At 48.7% G+C, this 18,239-nt stretch overlaps 1 protein-coding gene across 2 annotated transcripts; it reads right to left on the bottom strand.

The window, feature by feature from the left end:
• Positions 1-718: 718 nt before the first annotated feature.
• RAB11FIP1 (RAB11 family interacting protein 1) lies at positions 719-16,508 on the bottom strand. 2 transcript variants are annotated; one of them, XM_075043486.1, is made up of 6 exons: positions 16,092-16,508; positions 12,111-12,553; positions 10,836-11,631; positions 7,511-9,853; positions 5,611-5,716; positions 719-3,630 (listed from the first exon to the last, which is right to left on the bottom strand). In XM_075043486.1, the coding sequence occupies exons 1-6, from the start codon at positions 16,436-16,438 to the stop codon at positions 3,412-3,414; spliced, it is 4,254 nt and encodes a 1,417-aa protein (XP_074899587.1). In that variant the 5' UTR covers positions 16,439-16,508; the 3' UTR covers positions 719-3,411. The 2 variants fall into 2 exon arrangements, with proteins under 2 accessions (XP_074899587.1, XP_074899588.1); XM_075043487.1 differs by lacking the exon at positions 7,511-9,853.
• Between the last annotated feature and the right edge of the window lie 1,731 nt (positions 16,509-18,239).

Genomic DNA, 18,239 nt, shown 5'->3' with positions numbered 1-18,239 from the left:
CTCTCTTCTCATCTGCCGCCCACAACTGGAAGGCCATTACAATTAGGGGGCGGGGGAGGCGGGACACCGGTGCTGTGACTGGGGTGACTGAACTGGCTCCTGGCCCAAGCACCTTTCGCAAGTATTTTTCTTTTTTGCTTCACAGAAACTCTCGATTCTCCTGATGCGGAGGAGCTCGTCCATCAGGTTTCCCCACCCCGGGAGGTGTTTACCATGAACTTCCTGCGCGGGTAGCTCGCAGGGATGGAACTAGCCCAAAAATACCTTGAGGATGAGGAGTTTCGGGCAGCAGAGGTGGTCACGAGGAGGGAACGAGGCCCTTTTGCAACTGCTCTTTCAGAAAAAAAGACAAAGTGATCAGAACACTGGATTTAAGGTATTTTTATTTTAGTGTTCCATGAAACCAAAAGGCATTTAAAAACAAATAGGTACCCAGGCTAAAAGCAGACAGTATAAACAGGGAAAAACACATTCAGATCCTTCAATAATAAAACAATACATTTGATTCTTAAGGCCCTTAGAGTCAGGGTGAAGCACCTTGCTGGACATAAAATGCCAGTCCCCTTACACCAAAGAAAGGCTTTAACTAGTATTGCCAATAAAAGACTGAGGTACGAGGTTTGTGCGATGCTTTCACAGCCACAGAAGTCGAAGCGTGGCTGGTGCCAGACTGTGACCCTGCAGCAGCGCCCGTCTTGCTCTGGCAGGAGGCTCGACACCTGCAACCACCGGAGAGAACAAGCCCAGCGGCAAAAGCCAGACACAACTCAGGGTCCACCTCAATGGACACGGCTGTAACTGGCAAAAAAGGCTGCCAGGAGAGGACATTACAAGTTTTAAGGCTTCGTGTCTAAGGAGACCACTAAGAGCACGTATCACTGCTTTGTTTCTGTGCATGTAACTACAAGAGGCACTTTCTTGCCAACAGGAACGCACGTGATCCAAACTTCTTAAAATCCATACTCCAGAAGCATCGCACACAGCACCGTGGCACCTTCAGCAGCCAGCCACTCAGTAGTACCTATATTGTTTTACAATGAGGCCAGCAAAAAGCAAGAGTCCAGTCTTACTTCCCATCTGTCCAGTTATGACTACCGATAATACCATTTTTTATTTTTTGAACCATTAAGTCACTGTTCAAAGGCACAACTGGTTTTTCTGACTCTCTGACCTAAAACATCAGAAAGCTGTGGAATAAAGTCTAGAAGACAAGTTTACTAGTGAGGTATAGGCAACCGCTTCCTTCCAGAGACCCACTGAGGCACAAGGAAGAAACAAATAAATCCTTCATCTTCCTCACTATTTCAAGGCAGGAGAAGCAGCAGCAGTTTTCAGTAAGGCCAAACAGTACCACTCAAAATTAAAACCACCAACCAAGAGCTGAAGATGCCGCTAGGACCTTCTGTGTTTCAGACCCTTCATTCACAAAAGAGGGTACAGTAGGAAAGAAATAACCCCTTCACTGAAGACATCTGCTCAAATAAAAATAAAATTAGAAAAAAGTACCCGAAGTCTTAGAAGACTCTTAATGCTTAAGGCTTGTTTCAACTCAAGCTTCCCATGAAGGATAGCTCTGTCAGAAAAGCTCCAGACTTTGGTAGTCAGTTTACAGTAATAAAAATGTAATTAACAGCATTTTTTAAATTTTCCAATAAATGTATACATCTCTAGGCAAATATATTAAACTACTCTTCACTACAAAAATACAGTATTTGAGAAGTCTCCAGTAGTTTTCAGTGTTTTATGAAAATAGTAAGCAGACTACTAACAGGTTGATAGTCAATCCAGCTGGTCTAGCCCCTCAGTAAAGTGCTTTGCTGTAGAAAAATTGAGTTAGAAACTCACCCCTTTCAAGCTAAGCCAGGAGTGACCCAATAGACCCCTTCAACCTCCGAAGGTAGGAGTGCTTGCTTTGGTCCTCTGCTGCCAACTCTTTCGGTATTTCAACTTTCTTCTAAGCCTTTTATGGATACTTGCAACCCTGATAAATCCCAGAGATGCAAAGAGGCATCTGATTGTTTTGATCTTTGACAAGAGCTCAGCAAAAAAAAGACACATTTAGTTTTTCAGTGGAGGAAGCCTGTTATGGTGGCTGCTTGATAGCACTATGCTATTATTTGCTGTCCCATGAGATGGGGAGGAGAACATACCTGTCTCTATCAAGCTGCAAAGCAGCCACACATTAAGGAAGCAGACCGAGAGGTATCGATTGTCTAGCAAAAGCAGCACTCTTTCTCAGCTACATAAAACTTTCATTCCATTCTGAGCAGCAAGTCACAAAGAAAACCAAACCAGATTTGAGCACTAGCGTTGTGACTGCTCCCATCCCCAGGAGAGGGCGATTTGGTTCCTCTCTTGGCTGTATAAGGAATGCATAAAAGAAAGCGTAAGACTGATCACCTTTTAAGATCGTTCCAAGGTAAGCCCCAGCTCCAAAATCCAAGGTATTTACAATTAATAAACTGCAATGGTCTAAAAGAAAAATTGTCACAGAACTCCCATACAGCAAGAGACATGGGCCACACACATGTGCCATGAAATCCACACCTATTTAAGACTACAGAACAGAAACCAGGTGTACCTTTGCCTCCCTCGTTTGAATGACCTTCAAATCAGGAATTTGAAATCTGCAGGAGAACAGCTTCTGATTTAAAATGCACCTTCGGCCCAAATTCATTACTACCATTCCTATGGTAGACAAACGTACCATGACATCTCAGTGTTCCCTATACCAAAAAAAACCATGTAAATCTTCCCCTTGGAGAACTGCTTTGAAACAATACGTACTTTATGAGATTAACTAAGCTTTGCTTCTTCCTTTCCAATCTAAGGTTTAACTTGCATTCAACTTTTAGGGCATTCATTACTTTTAAAATACAGCCCACACAGCCCTGGACTGAAGCTCACATCTTTGGACTTCTCCAGTGTAGTTATTTTATTTTTTTAAAACAATCAAATCCTCAAGCTCTACTGTACAAGATTTTATATTGCACTAAAACTTAAGATATGGAAAGAAGAGTAATTGATCTATCAAAGGTGCTATGAAACGAAAACATTAAAAAAAAATCTTCATAAAGGATTATCAGTGCCTTGCTGGCAAGCAAAACACATCAAAAACCCTTCATCCCTCCTATCGCAATCAGCCTTTGGATTAGATGCCTGAACAAATCTTCCCAAATAATGGAAAGAAACCAAAAAATAAATATGATAAGTTGACTCCACTTCTGGACTCCATATACAAGACCTGATGTAACTACTAATCAAACTGAGAGTTGCTCAAGGCAGAAACAGGAAAGAGGTCATTTTCTGTGGGCAGCACAACTGGTACCACCTACTTCACATCATCTCCTTATTAATCAAACTCCACTGGCGGGAATTCAGTCCTTTGTTCAACCAATGTCCCGAAAGCTTTTACATCTTTCCAGCTTTTTTGTTTCCAGACGCTGAAACACGAAGAATGTTCGGGGTTTCTTCCATGACTCTGACAAGCAAGTTATCGATGTAGTCTTCAAGCTCACGCACCTGGACATCTTTCTTGGTAATTGTATCCTTCTGTTTCAAGACCAGCTGGATCAGCTCATCGTGTGTTAGCTGAGCATAAGCATACGCAGGATCTGAAGGATCATATTTCTTCGAGAGAGAAGAAAGGCAGGGTCAGTACAGATATACAGGCATTTCAAAATAGCAACAGAACACTATCTGGTAGCTGGCTGGGGGGATTTAAAATACCAATGAACAATTTTACACACAGCATCTGCAAAACCACAGCTGCTCTTCAAAAGTATTACTGTGCCTCTTATCTTTTTAAAATAAGTTCCATCCAAACGACAGTTTGGAATGTCAGTCATTAGCACTTTAGGATCAAGAAGAGCAGGCTGCTCAGAGCCAAGCTGCGCAATGGCCAAGGCATTAACGATGACAGGGAGAGGCTGGCAGGCCAGGCAAGCTTTCTGCTACAAAGCACCTTTTGGGCTATTAACAAATCTAGCCTGGAAAGATTCATACAAAACACTATCTATCCATGCACTGCCAGAATGCAGAATAGCATTGGAAGTATTTGGAAGTATTTGGAGAAAAAAAGAGCAACTGTCCTGGAGTAAGTGCATGCTACTTATGGCACAGTGACACACTTTACAGAGCTTAAGCAGTCTTCTCCCAAACAGAAGGCAGGCTCAGAGCAAGACAGACATTATGGATGGTAACCAGGCCATCAGTTTTAGCATAAAAATCTTTCCATAATGTCAGTTCTGTAATTCAACTCTTCTCCAATTTATGCTGAAAGAATGTCATGTTGACTCCAGGCAGCAGCCCACCCAGCTTAGCAAAGATGCGTAGAAATTACAGCCACATACCAAAGACTATGAAAGCCAAATTCAGGTTAAACAGCAAGAAACACCCACCCACCTTTGGCATTTCCCTCTTATTGTCCTTATCGCTGTGAAAACACATCACAACACAGCTCCTCTGAAAAGTCTGCTTTTTACCCTTAAGCAAACTTGACAGGTACTTAGCAGCTTCTGCCAATTCCTCCAGCTACCTTCTCAGACCCTAAACTAGAATGCCAGCCCAGGATTTTCTTTCGAAGGCAGTATGCATACAACAAGCTCACGTGACTACATCAAGCATAATTTCTTATGTGGAATCAGAGCACCACACCAGAATACTAATTACAAGTTTTCAACTCATTCAAAATAGTAACATGTCAGTTTGAATCATTTAACTCACATTTTCTTCTTTTCCACTTACACCAGAAGGAAGCACTACAGTTATTTTGGTACTAACTTTTCATTTTCCCCAAAAAACCCTTAGAGACAATAACAGTACCCAGGATTTTTCTCTGCTGACCCAGAGACGCTTCTAGCCATTCTGATCAGCGTGACTTTTAAGTTATGCCTCAAGCCTAGAGGTCTCTTTTGAGGCCAAGATTATGCAAAAAGCTCCTTTAAATCTGAGTGATTACAAAAGCTGCACAGCTACACTCTTAGGAAGCATCCGTGCTTTAATGGCAGGCACCTAGTCTCTCAATCTGCACAGGGTATTAATGCAATGTATTACAAGGCAACAGCCACCCTGAGGTTCCTTTTCCCACCTTCTCAGCTTTAAGAACCACATGCTTATTTCAGGGTGAAAATGAGTTTTGGGGACTAATCACGTCTGACAATAAACAGTGACTAATCTGTCCAGTCTTCTGTGCAGACCCAAGTTACAAAGCTCCCACATGTCACCGACAGGACTATCTTCCAGGGGTAGGACCATCCATGAGTCACCCGTCGCTCCTGTCACAGCCACGTCATGGCTCACACACATCCCGCTCGCCGCTGGGAAGTCAGACAGCACCCCGCACTCCTTTCCACTGAGAACCCCTCCACAAACAAGAGGCACCAATTCTACTACAGATCAGTGTGCAACAAAAAGAATATTTAAAGACTGTCCCCACCTTTGGGGACTGACAAAAGGAAAAGGAAAGTTCATATCCCCCGCTGTCTAATAACCACTGTTCTTTTTCTGCTCAGGATATGTGAGATATAAGCCTAGGCAAACTATCTCAAATACACAAACTGTTCAATTTACTGCTTAAGCTTTGGTTTAAAGTGCCACTTTCATCCATACCTTCACGTTCATCTCAAGCAGCTTTTCATTCATAGTGCTGATGACATTCAGGTTTTTACTTTGAGACTTGTTTGCTGTGGCATTCATTGGCTTCACAGGATGGAGTCTGTAACATTAAAACAGGCTCATGTTACTTAGGCAGTACATACAACACCAGCACTACACAGAACTTCAGACTAAAAGCAAATATAGCAAGAAATTGGGGAAAATTCCTACCCTTCTCTATCTCCAGAGAGATAAGAGGTTCAGCTTTAGGAAGACAAGGCATTTCTGTCTGAGCTATAGGCTTTTTATAAGTATACTCCAGTTCCCTTTCTACTATCTTTATTGACTTAAGGCATTGAAAATAAAGAAGCAGTAACAAGGGAAATACATCCTGAACAGTATGTCACAAAAGAAAAGCAGAGAAGGCAGCACACAGCAGCAGTTACTCTGATCTCTCACACACTAGTATTTGAGCCTGACTTTCCTAATGAGAACACATTTGTGGTTCTTGCAACACATCAAATACTACTTCTATCCTGGGACAAACATGTATTACATTTTCCAATCTGAACTTTTGCCATAAGCTGCCAAAAAGTGCTATCTTTATCTGCTCGAGCAGGATTTATATTGCCAATTTTAATACAGGAAGAAAATTTTACTTGTATCTCAGCAAATGCCAGCCCAGAAGCATCCTAGACCCTAGATGGAGTTCTGCAGATAAAGTACTGAGGGCTGACAGGTCAGTGGCACTGTTCCACTGACGACAGTAGCCCAGGAGGCAGGAGGAGCTGCAGACAGCTCTGGAAAGCAGCCACACTTTCTTGGGAGAGAGAGGCTTTAGCTGCATCGCTTGCTGCGATTCACTTCGAGGCTCAGGAGCCCAGTTTGGCCAGGAAAGGAAGCATCCCAGTTTACTACGCTTCCTGTGACCATTCTCCCTGTCCTGGTTTCAGCTGGAATAGAGTTAATTGCCTTCCTAGTAGCTGGTACAGTGCTATGTTTTGAGTTCAGTATGAGAAGAATGTTGATAATGCTGATGTTTTCAGTTGTTGCTAAGTAGTGTTTAGTCTAAAGTCAAGGATTTTTCAGCTTCTCATGCCCAGCCAGAGAGAAAGCCGGAGGGGCACAAGAAGTTGGCACAGGACAGAGCCAGGGCAGCTGACCCAAACTGGCCAACGGGGTATTGCATACCATGGGACGTCATATCTAGTGTATAAACTGGGGGGAGTGAGGGCGGGGGCATCACCACTTGGGGACTAACTGGGCGTCAATCGGCGGGTGGTGAGCAATTGCACTGTGCATCATTTGTACATTCCAATCCTTTTACTATTACTGTTGCCATTTTATTAGTGTTATCATTAGTAGTTTCTTCTTTTCTGTTCTATTAAACCGTTCTTATCTCAACCCACGAGTTTTACTTCTTTTCCCGATTTTCTCCCCCATCCCACTGGGGGGGGGGGGGGGGGGGGGGGGGGGGAGTGAGTGAGCAGCTGTGTGGTGCTTAGTTGCTGGCTGGGGTTAAACCACGATACTCCCATTTCTGAAAAATAGATGCATTGCAGTCCACTTCCCCAATCTGATGAAACGACCCTATTTCCTAAACTGCTACTGTTTCCCTAACAGTTTTCCCAAGAGGTAGCATTGTTATGAACATCAGGTCCCCTCGAGTACTCTGGGCATCCTTAGTAACCAGACAGATTTATGTGGTGCCAGCAATGATCCTACACTGGCGTGACAGGACTCAGGCCCCAACAAATCCACGGGCCGGAGGAAGTTAAGGCTGTACGATGCCACATCACTGCAAAGTGCAGTAAATTTCTGCAGCTGGAGAGACAGATCTGCGCTCACAGGAAGAAAAAAGCAAGGCTCATATCAGCACTGAGGTACTTTCTGTGTATTTCCCATATTCTCTCACCTGTGCTTAGGAGACACGGTTTCACCACTCTGCTGAGTTTGGTTAGGATATGTTTCAGAGGGTGAAACCCATGCCTGAAGAAGCTTCTTCTTGCCAGAATTTCCTGCTTTATCTGCGAAGCCCTCGGCTGTTGGCTTTTTCGGAGACTCTGCTCTACGACTTGGGGTGTCAGAGAGAAGGGAATGAGAGGAAGAGTAGGGCTGGGAAGGACTTGACAGGGAGGAAGAGGAAACAGAAGGCTCAAAGAAGTCACACTCTGCACGCTCCTCAACACCTGCACTTATTTTCAGCTCTTGTTTCTCAAAATGACTATTACACTCCCTGGAATGAGACATCGTACCTAAGCCTGAGTCAGCTACCTGGTTATTGACACTGTGAACATCTACTCTGGCAGGCAGCATGGGCGATTTGCTTGCCTTACAAGTACCAGGAGCACTTCCTCCTCCTCCTCCTCCCAGAGCAGCCAGGGTTACTTGGGCTGCAGCAGAGCTATCAGAGTGCTCTTTCAGTTCTTCATGCAAAGGCATTGAATCTAGGGACCGCTTTCCAGTCTCTGAAACATTTTTATCACCTGCAGCGACACCACGGTTCTCCTGACAGTCACCCAGCAGCTCATCATCAGAACCTCCCTCTGGAATAACTGGAAGAGCGGCCAGTTTCGAACCACGGTCTCCGGTGACAGGAATGGCAGACTTTAGATTTGTAAGACAGTCAAATAAATTGTCATCACCTTCATTTTTTAAATGCCTATTATTGCCGTCATCTCTGAGCATCACTGGTGGAGTGATAGTCTCTACTGAGCCACTTTGGGGGAGGCTCCCATGAGCATCTGAGGCTTTCTCATTAGGTAACGAGAGCCCAGGTGCAGATTTTACACTATCACCTGAAGAAGGCACATCACCACTTAACTCATCGGCCTGAGAAACCAGTGGGCACTTTTTCAGTGTTAAAGACAGCCGTGGTGCTGGCTTTGGAGCAACTAACCCCTCACTGCCAGCCCTCCCTACATCTGCTTCCTCAGGGGACTGCATGCAAGCTCCCAAGGTTGGTTTGGCAGGTCCTACTTGAGAAAATGAGTCATTTTTATCAAGTGGAGTTGCTTGGGGCTCTAATGTGGATGCACATTCTTCCCATCTCTTTTCACCAAAGATCTCCTGTTTCTCTTTCAGCTCACTCTCAGGGGAAGGTGGCTGTTCAGAACCAATCCCTGGCAAGAGGCAATTACTATACTTTGAGAGAGATGCAAAGCCTTTGTCATCCTTTGCGCAGGGTTCAGTATTTACACCGCCTAGTTCCGCACCACCCAGAACAGCAGACTCGCTCTTTTGGATGGGACCTATTCTGTCACTAGAGAGTTTTGACAACGGGTAGCACCCTGCTTCCAGTTCACAAGTAGACCCTGCATGCTCTCCTGTTGCATCTGAACCCATAAGTAACATTTCACCAAAATCAGAGTGCTGCTTTTCACGTTCCTGCCCACCCGAACCCTCATCACCTGAAGTAACACCCTCCGATCCATCAAGGAGAAAGGACACCGATTTCCTGTGGTCTAGCCTACTTCTTTTCAAAGAAGTCTCAACCTGAAGCTGGGGAGAATCACACTGCTTCTTTAGAGCCACACCAGGGTTGTCAGAAAGAGTGCCGAGGGGGTTTGATATAGCTTTGACATTACTAGTTAAAGCCACATCTGAAGAGCGCCCTGAAGCATCCCAACCAGAGTGTTTCAGCTCAGCAGGGCGTTCTGCTGAGGAACAGTCTTCATCACATGGAAGGCAGAAAGGGGAAGAACTAGCAACAGCTTTGAAACCTGGTGCATCTGCTTCCCACCCAAGCTTGGATGCAAAGGGATTATTGTCATTAAAATGACAATCAGAGGGGAGAGAAGGTGCAGGTGGGCGAGAGAGACCCCAGGAAGCCCGCGTATCAGAGCTTTCAGGACCGTGGCCCCATGAGCTCTGCCCCCATTCAGAAGCAAAAGGATTATTACCGCTACCAGAGACCTGCCCAGGAAGAGGCACTTTGGGAACAGAGGCTGCAAGATGATGGGACGAAGGGAAACGGGCAGTGCCTTTGGGATCCAGGGCTGTGGATGCCCTGCCCCACTCGGGAGTAAAGGGGTTCTTGCCATTCAAAAGCTCTGCAGCAAAAGGAGGAGGAGAAGTAAGAGATGCAGGAGAACTAGTAATGTTTTCAGAGTCTGGCACTTGGACTTTTTGTCCCATTTTAGAAATAAAAGGATTATTGTCACTACTGATATGGTGTACAGAAAGAAAAGCAGGAAGGGAATCAGGTGCAAGAGTAGGAAGCGTGGCTTTGGTTTCCTCCTCTGAAGACACGCCCAGTCTGCAAAAAGGGACAAAAAACTCGCATGTCACTTGCGGATGCAATACGAGGCAGGAACAGACAAGCTTTAGCACCAGACTCCATCAACTCCTAACACTGGAGTTGAATTATACTTCCAAGAGACCTCAGAGCCTATCTGATAGGCTTTATGTACTTAAAGGTGTCTTTACAAAGCACTCAATTTATGTCAGAACACTTCTGCTGTAGAGTTTGCAGACGTTACTGCAGTAGCTGCTTAAGCACTATCTCATCTTTTGCACCCCAAGCAATTTTATTAGTAGGTAAGACACTTCATATGCAAGATGTTTAAACATGAGAAGCACTGAAAATAAGGAGTTAGAGATGCAAAACGTAGCCTTATTAGTAGGACACACCCATATATATATATAAATAAAACCAGACACATTTTTTATATATATATACACACATATATATATATGAAGGATAAAGGAGCAGAATTTCCAAAAAAGCCTTGTGTATAAATTCACGCAAATGTCCTTCATGTTGCTGTGAACAACGCCAAAAGCAGAAGGGCTCCAAGATTCCCACTTTTGAAGACCACAGCCAAATACAGAAGAGAAAAGTAGAGATGTTAGAACTGGTATTTCAGACCCTGGGTACATTCAAGTCGCACAGCTCATAAGTAGTTAGTTTTTGCAAGAGATCCAGCAAGAAAAGTCACCCCTACAGTACCTGCAAAGATGCCTGCACTCAGAGAACCACTATTTCGGCATCAATTATAAGGAACATCCCTATATCAATCTCTTTTTCATACCGAGAAAGAACTCGGAGTTATTTGTTATCAAAGCACCCGATGGCCAGCTTAAAACCACCAGGTACCCTGCACAGCAACACGCTTCTGCCTCACACAGGATGCCAAGTTGAGAAGCGCTGCTCTGGGGCAGGAAGCAGCCTAGTTAAAGCCGGCCACCACCGCTGCACATCGCTATTTATGTCAGCCTCTGAAGCAAACGTGACTGACCTGGGCTTGACAGCTTTGGTCTTCGCCGGTGCAGTAGCTTTTTCAGGTTTCCGTTCTTCCTCAAAAGGGTTGAGCGGCTGCTTATTTGCAGAGACGCCTTCTGCGTGGTGACTGTCTTCTGAAGGATTCCCTCTGCTTAAATTTGCTGGAAGTTCAAGACGTTTAGCCTCTTGTTCACTTTTCTCTTCTGGAACTTTGTTTTCTTCATCCTGCAGGGTCCTGTCGGGAACATTCTCAGCATCACTGGTCTTCACTGCTTCCTTCTTCCCCGTGACCAGAGACAGCAAGGCAGACTTTTTGTGGTCTGGTTTTTTGGTCTCTTTAATAACCTCGACACTTGGAGGAACACTGGTTTCTGGGTATTCTTCACTGCTAAGCAATTTGTATGACGGCAAAGTCATCGATTTAAAGGTCTCCAGAGATGCAGACCCAGAGAAAGCATGACTAGGAGATGTTCTTCCCATCTCTTCAGGTCCTTTAGTAGATCCGGAAGACAGGTTCTCTTCTGAAGCAAAGAGCTGCTTTCTCCTGAAGTTGTGAGGAGAGGGGGAAGAGGCTGGAGTGTTGTCCTTCTTCACGCTCTCTTCCATATAAACATGACTGCCATTGATACACAGACTAGACTTGGAAATGGGATCGCTTTTGGATTTAAGGCCACTGAATAAAGACAGCCCTTCTCTCTTGGTGTGGTTAGTGGTTACTTGGTTTAGTTGCCTGCTGTCCAAAGTTGCTGTTTTACGAGATTTAAATACAGGAGAAGGAGAGGACTTCTCTTCCAGGGCATTTCCAAAGGCTTCTGGAAAAAAACAAACAGGGAGAAATTCCAGATGCAAGAACATCCTTTCCTCTGACACTCCCTACTGACAACCTCAGTGCTTCACGGTCATTAATGGATTGCAGCAACAGATACACTGCAAGCGTGACTATACCAGCCACTTCTAAACCTTCTGGGTCCCCTACCACTGCCAGCCCTCAGCAGACCGGATTGCACGTGCCATTCAATGACCTAAAACCACCACAGATCACCTACTGTGAAGCTGCACCGCCAACGTGTGCAGACATTGCTTGCACACAGTTTCTATGCTATCCCAAGGTAAGCTTAGCTGTGAGTGTCTAACAACCTACACGCATACCCGCCACCGTGGACACAAGTGACTTTCTCTGGATTCGTTCAGTAAGAAGAATTTAACTAGTACTCTAAAAAGCGTGCAAAGTGCAAGCAAGCCTTTGAGAAAGGCTTTGTGCTTCATCAGTGCAGTGAGTGGCAATACTCACTTTCTGAGGTTGGAGAGGTCTCAGACTCCTCATCGTCCCATTGCGACTGGAAGTCGCTGGGCCGAAGCCGAACCCTCTCAGTGACGGGCTGCTGTGTCGGAAGGACTGACATGGACTGGGAGAGGGAGGTCTTCTGCAGGCCAGGTTTGGAAAACAGGGTTTTGAACTTTGATTTCTTCTTTTCCTTCTCAACGGACTCATCTTCACTGTCAACGGGGGAGTGAGTTGTGCTGGGAATGATTGCCGATGCTGTGTCAGAAAGGCCGCTGCTCCTCTTCCCCTTGAGCTTGTCTTTGAGCTTGCCAAAGGGAGAGCGAGACTTGTCTTTCATGGACAGATCAAACATACTGGCTGTCATGTTGCTCCTCATAAACTGGATATCCACTTCAATCTCACCTCTCTCCTTTTCCTTTTTCCCTGGTTTGGAGCGAAGCTTGTACCACCTGCAGAAACAAAGAGATTTCTTTTACAAACCAGTTCTTGAGAGGCACAGGTAATTTAGAACAGAAGGTGGTTTTGTTTTAAAAAAAATCAAATAACCCTACAGTGTAGGGGAAAAAAAAAAAAAAAAGAAAAGCCTTTAATCTTACAACAACGTCACGGTCATATGCCTCCAGGTGCCAAGGAAAACATTTCTTATTGTAAATAGAAAGTTATTAGTAAAATTTGTTTTAAAACCCAGACCAGGAAGAGTTAAAAAAAAAAAAAAGAAAAAAAAAAAAGACATACAACATGGAATTCCTGCATTTCAGCTCAGCCACTCTCTTCTGTGCTTTTATCTGGCCTCCTGAAACCTGCAGAGGCTAGGACTTTGAAGTAGATGAGAAAGAAGCAGCCTCAGAGAGCTGACACTGGTACCGGAGAGCTTGCACACACATCCCACACCCTCATACCTTGCATTCCAGCTTTTCAGTTGCTATCTTAATGCCTCTTAAGCTAAGGAACCCCTAATCAACACGAGAGCCAAACCAAGCCTTACAGACTGTCTGGGGATTTCCACTCACCTCCACGAGCTCGTGACTGAAGTGCACCAGCAAGGACATTCGTTACAGACTGAACCTTATCCCTTTTCTGAAATGCAGCTCCAGAATATTAAGCACTGCGTGTTAAGTCAGTGCTCAGGGTATCCTAAACTGCAAAACCACCATCTGCGCGCCAGTACCACATGTGCTCAATTACCACTCAATAACATTCAAACCACATTAGGGCCAGCAAAGAAAATTATCAGCACTGCACACCAATACTTTGTCTATTGCTGGAGCTGCAGACTTCCCGACTCCACAGAACCGATAGGAAAGGCCGCCTGGAAAACACCGGCTTCTTCCTCCTCACCAGCTGGTACGTGAAAATAAAGGAAGCGAACAGAGCAGGCAAATCTGCCTCTCCATCAAATTTGCACTTCATTCCTTTGATGGTGCACTGGAAGCAATGAAAGAGAATGGGAAAAGGCTATTTGCTTCAGAGAAAATTCAAAGCTAATGAGCATTAACTGAAGGAGAAGAATTCAGAAATCTGCTACAGAGAAACACAGAGGGAAATGAATGCTCAAGCACCACGCTACAGTTAGATGTTCAGTCCTGAAGTTACCAGACACCAGCACCAGGGAAGGGACCTTATAGGGAGACATTAGGCTTCGTCAGGTCCCTAAAGCTGCAGTCCCGCAGTGGCAGCAGCAAGGGAAGCACGAATCCTTTGCCTTTAATGCAAGCCAGCACCGGGCACTTTTGTTCTAAACCCCGTGATTTCTAGGAGCATCCTGCATTTGTACAGTGCCACAACAATTCATTCTGCGGCTCTCTGCCCTGGGGAAAGAGCAGGCCCTGTTCGAACAGCATCCAAAACACAAACTACGTGTTCAGCGAAAGGCAGCTTAGCACTGCCCGAAACACGGCCATCGCTTTGAGAAGCACAGCGCTACGTCCGCCTCACTTTGAGCAGCTGAAAGTAAATAATGTACTGACAACCTCCCCCTCAAAACTACAAAATCTTTTTTTCATTTATTATGTTAGTGTGCCCCTGTCAATCAACACGCATTTATTTTCCAAAAACCCCCAGCCCTTTATGGCTATACTTCACCACAGCAGCTAAGCGATGACAAAAGGCTGGGAGGACTACACTAAAAATTGGAAATATCAGAAGTTTTCCCAGGAGCATCAAAGTTGGTTCCCCCTGCCCCCCCCCTCTATTTTCCTTTGGCCCAGACACAAAGAAACCAGGCGGGGAGGACCCAGGCTGACTCCCTGAACTCTGCTGACTGAAGGCACATTATGCTCTGCCATGTAAACACATTAGTGACATGACCTTAATGACAGCCACGTTATAATTAAGGCTTCACTGATGGCTTTGTCAAGAAACACGACGCAGATCTTGGCTTTGGCCAAGCTGGTGTTAATACCTGGATCTGCTCAGGTGAGTGAGAAGAGGAAGGTGACTCACGGGCCACCTCAAGCCACATTACAAGGCTGCTGACTCCCAGTAAAACCCTCCCAGTAACCACCCCCAGGAATTCAGCACACCGTCCCAGTGTTTATGTTCAAAGGAGCAAGTATGACACAGAGCTGGCAGTTGGTATTAAAGGAAAAGTCTTCCAGCGCAGTGTCCTGCTGACAACAGCGAAGCCAGCCTGTATAACACTGAATTATCTACTCTTACGCATGCTTAGGCTCTGCTAAGTATTTATTAAGAAAAATACATAAACAGCTGGCTGTAGCCTGTGTTCATTCTCTGTCAGAAGGCGGAGGTATTTCAAGTACATTAAGTTCCTTGGGTCAATCTGGCTGTTCCCAGTGTACGCTGTTAGCGCTCGCATGTAAATATTTAAAAATCAAAGCCAAGCACGAGGCAGCACTGGCTGCGTTTCCCCGGGCCACAGGTGCCAGGACCCCCCTGCCTCTTCCAGGGGACAGGCACCCTGGAGTTATGGGGGCACTGACCCACACCAGGAGGGACCCTGCCCCGAGGGGTCACCCCATGGGCCCTCAGGGGGCTTGAGGGGTCCCCGTGGGGCACAGGGCTTCCCCGGCAGATCCTTACAGCTCTGTGGGGGCACTGGGTTCTCCGTGGGGCAGAGGGACATCGCACGGGCCATAGGGGTCCCCCACCAGCTTCCCCCCACCCCTATGGGGCACAGGGGTCCCCCACAGATCCACACACACCTGTGGGGCAGAAAGATCTCCATGGAGAACAGGGATATCCCATGGGGAACTGGGGTCCCCCACCAGAGCCTCAGGCCCCTGTGGGGCCCACAGGGTCCCCCCCATCCCTCTCCCATACTCCTGTGAGACCCAGAGGGCCCCCCCAATGCTCTCCCTGGCCCCCGTCGGGCACTGATACCCCTCCCATCCCTCTCCCCAGCCCCGTGGGGCACAGAGGGTCCCCCCAAGCCTCTCTCGGGCCCCCGTGGGGCAGAGACACCTCCCCATCCCTCTCCCTGGCCCCCGTGGGGCACTGATACCCCCCCCAACCCTCTCCCCGGCCCCCGTGGGGCACGGAGGGTCCCCCAACCCTCTCTCGGGCCCCCGTGGGGTGCAGACACCCCCCCATCCCTCTCCCCAGCCCCCGTGGGGCACGGAGGGTCCCCCCAACCCTCTCTCGGGCCCCCGTGGGGTGCAGACACCCCCCCATCCCTCTCCCCAGCCCCCGTGGGGCACTGATACCCCCTCCAACCCTCTCTCAGGCCCCCGTGGGGCACAGAGGGTCCCCCCACCCCTCTCCCTGGCCCCCGTGGAGCACTGATACCCCCCCCAACCCTCTCCCCGGCCCCCGTGGGGCACGGAGGGTCCCCCCAACCCTCTCTCGGGCCCCCGTGGGGTGCAGACACCCCCCCATCCCTCTCCCCGGCCCCCGTGAAGCACTGATACCCCCCGCAATCCCTCTCCCCAGCCCCCGTGGGGCACGGAGGGTCCCCCCACCCCTCTCCCGGGCCCCCGTGGGGCACAGTCCCCCCCCCAGCCCGCGTCCCCCGAGGTCTCCCGGCCCCACCTGGTGTGCCGCCGCCCGCCGTCGGCCCGCAGCGCCGCCAGGTCCACCTCGGCCCGTCCCAGGAACTTGTCGAGGCCGACGAGGGCGCGGTGCAGGACGGTGAGGCGGAGGGCGGCGGGCCGCGGCGGCGGCGGCAGCTCGAAGGTGGCCTCCTCCCGCCAGAGCGGCTCCCCCTGGCACCGCTCCGCCACCGAGGTGGAGAACTTGTCGCGGCCCAGCGCCATCACGGTGTAGGCGTCGCTGCCGCCGCCGCCCGCCGCCGCCTTGGCCCGCAGACCCCGCGCCCGCAGCACCGTCACCTGCACGTGGGTCGGCACCCAGGCCGGCGCCGGGCCCGGGCCCGACATGGCGGCGGGAACGGGAGCGGGAACGGGAACGGGAGCGGGAGCGGCGCGGCCCGGTGCGCTGCCCGGTGCGCTCCCGCCCCGCCCCGCCCCTCTCGCGAGAGCACGGGGCGGGGCCGAGGCGGGGGGCGGGGCCGGGGTGGGCGGGGCCTGGGTCGTACAGGTATGTGCAGGGTGTACAGGTGTGGGGGGGGGCATGTAGGGCTGTGTACAGGTGTGTGTACCGGTGTGTGCAGGGTGTACAGGGGTGTGGGGGGCATGTAGGGGTGTGTACAGGTGTATGTACAGGTGTGTGCAGGGGTGTGGGGGGGCAGGGAGGGGTGTGTACAGGTGTATGTACAGGTGTGTGCAGGTTGTACAGGTGTGTGTGGCACGTATGGGTGTGTACAGGTGTGAGTACAGGTGTGTGCAGGTTGTACAGGTGTGTGTGGCATGTAGGGGTGTGTACAGGTGCGTGTACAGGTGTATGCAAGTGTGTACAGGTGTGTGTGTGGCATGTAGGGGTGCGTACAGGTGTATGTACAGGTGTGTGCAGGTGTGTACAGGGGGGTGTGTGGCATGTAGGGGTGTGTACAGGTGCGTGTACAGGTGTATGCAAGTGTGTACAGGTGTGTGTGTGGCAGGTAGGGGTGTGTACAGGTTTATGTACAGGTGTGTGCAGGGTGTACAGGTGTGTGTGTGGCATGTAGGGGTGTGTACAGGTGTATGTACAGGTGCGTGCAGGGTGTACAGGTGTGGGGGGGCACTTAGGGGTGTGTACAGGTGTGTGCAGGTGTGTACAGGTATGTGTGTGGCATGTAGGGGTGTGTACAGGTGTGTGTACAGGTGTATGTACAGGTGCGTGTGGCACGTATGGGTGTGTACAGGTGTGAGTACAGGTGTGTGCAGGTGTGTACAGGTGTGTGGCACATACGGGTGTGTACAGGTGTGTGTACAGGTGCGTGCAGGGGTGTACAGGTGTGTGTGCAAGGGTGCACAGGTGTATGTACAGGTGTGTTCAGGTGTGTATAGGGGCGTACATATATGTACAGGGGTATGTGAATGAGTGTGTGTGCACAGCTGCATGCATACAGGGGTGTGTGTACAGGTGTCTGTGTGTACGTGCAGTGTGTGTATGGGGTGCATGCGTGGGCACAGAGGGGTGTGTGTGTATATACAGCTCTGCGTGTGTACAGGGACGTGTGTATGTGTACAGGGGTGTGTGAATGGGGGTGTGTGTGGACAGGCGTGTGTGGTTTTGTGCACATATAGGCCTGTGCGTGTCTGCACAGGGCAGTGTGGGTGGGTGTTGCAGAGAGTACACGGGTGCCTGTGCTCACAGGCGGGTGCGTGTCCAGGGGTACAGGTTGGGGGGATGGGACATGCAGGGTGAGCAGGGGTGTGTAAGGCTGAGCAGCAACAATCTCACAGAAGAAACACCATTTCCAAAACCCGAGAATCTATTTAATGAGAGCTGTATGAGTCATTTAATGAAAAGGACAACTACTTCCAGCTGTCACTCCAGCGAAATGCTTTTCACCCCGTCCTCGCACTCCCACAGGCCCATTTCCTTCATTAATTTAGACTAATGACGCCGCGAGGTCTCGAAGCGAAGCATGCAGCCCTCCCCCGGGGCTGGGCGCTGTGCCCTGTGGAAGCTTTTCTCCCCCCTCCCAACCCAACCCATCCCCTCCCCTGCTCCCCGGGAGCATCCACCCTGCACCCAGCAATGCTGGCGATTGCTCTGGTCCCCCCCCTTGCCTCCTCCGAAGCCTGACAGCCTCAGCGTGAGGCTACAGCAGCCCTTTGGATCACAGCATCTCAG

The sequence above is a fragment of the Buteo buteo genome, chromosome 12 (assembly GCF_964188355.1).
Source record: "Buteo buteo chromosome 12, bButBut1.hap1.1, whole genome shotgun sequence".
Taxonomy (NCBI): domain Eukaryota; kingdom Metazoa; phylum Chordata; class Aves; order Accipitriformes; family Accipitridae; genus Buteo; species Buteo buteo.
This window is presented reverse-complemented; position numbering and strand designations above follow the sequence as displayed.

Coding starts and splice junctions, on each gene's coding strand:
- RAB11FIP1 (XM_075043486.1), bottom strand. CDS start 16,438: ATGTCGGGCCCGGGCCCGGCGCCGGCCTGGGTGCCGACCCACGTGCAG. Junction 11,632..12,110: donor GACCTCTCCAACCTCAGAAA/GTGAGTATTGCC, acceptor GTTTTTTTCCAG/AAGCCTTTGGAAATGCCCTG. Junction 3,631..5,610: donor TGCTTGAGATGAACGTGAAG/GTATGGATGAAA, acceptor TCTCTCTCGAAG/AAATATGATCCTTCAGATCC.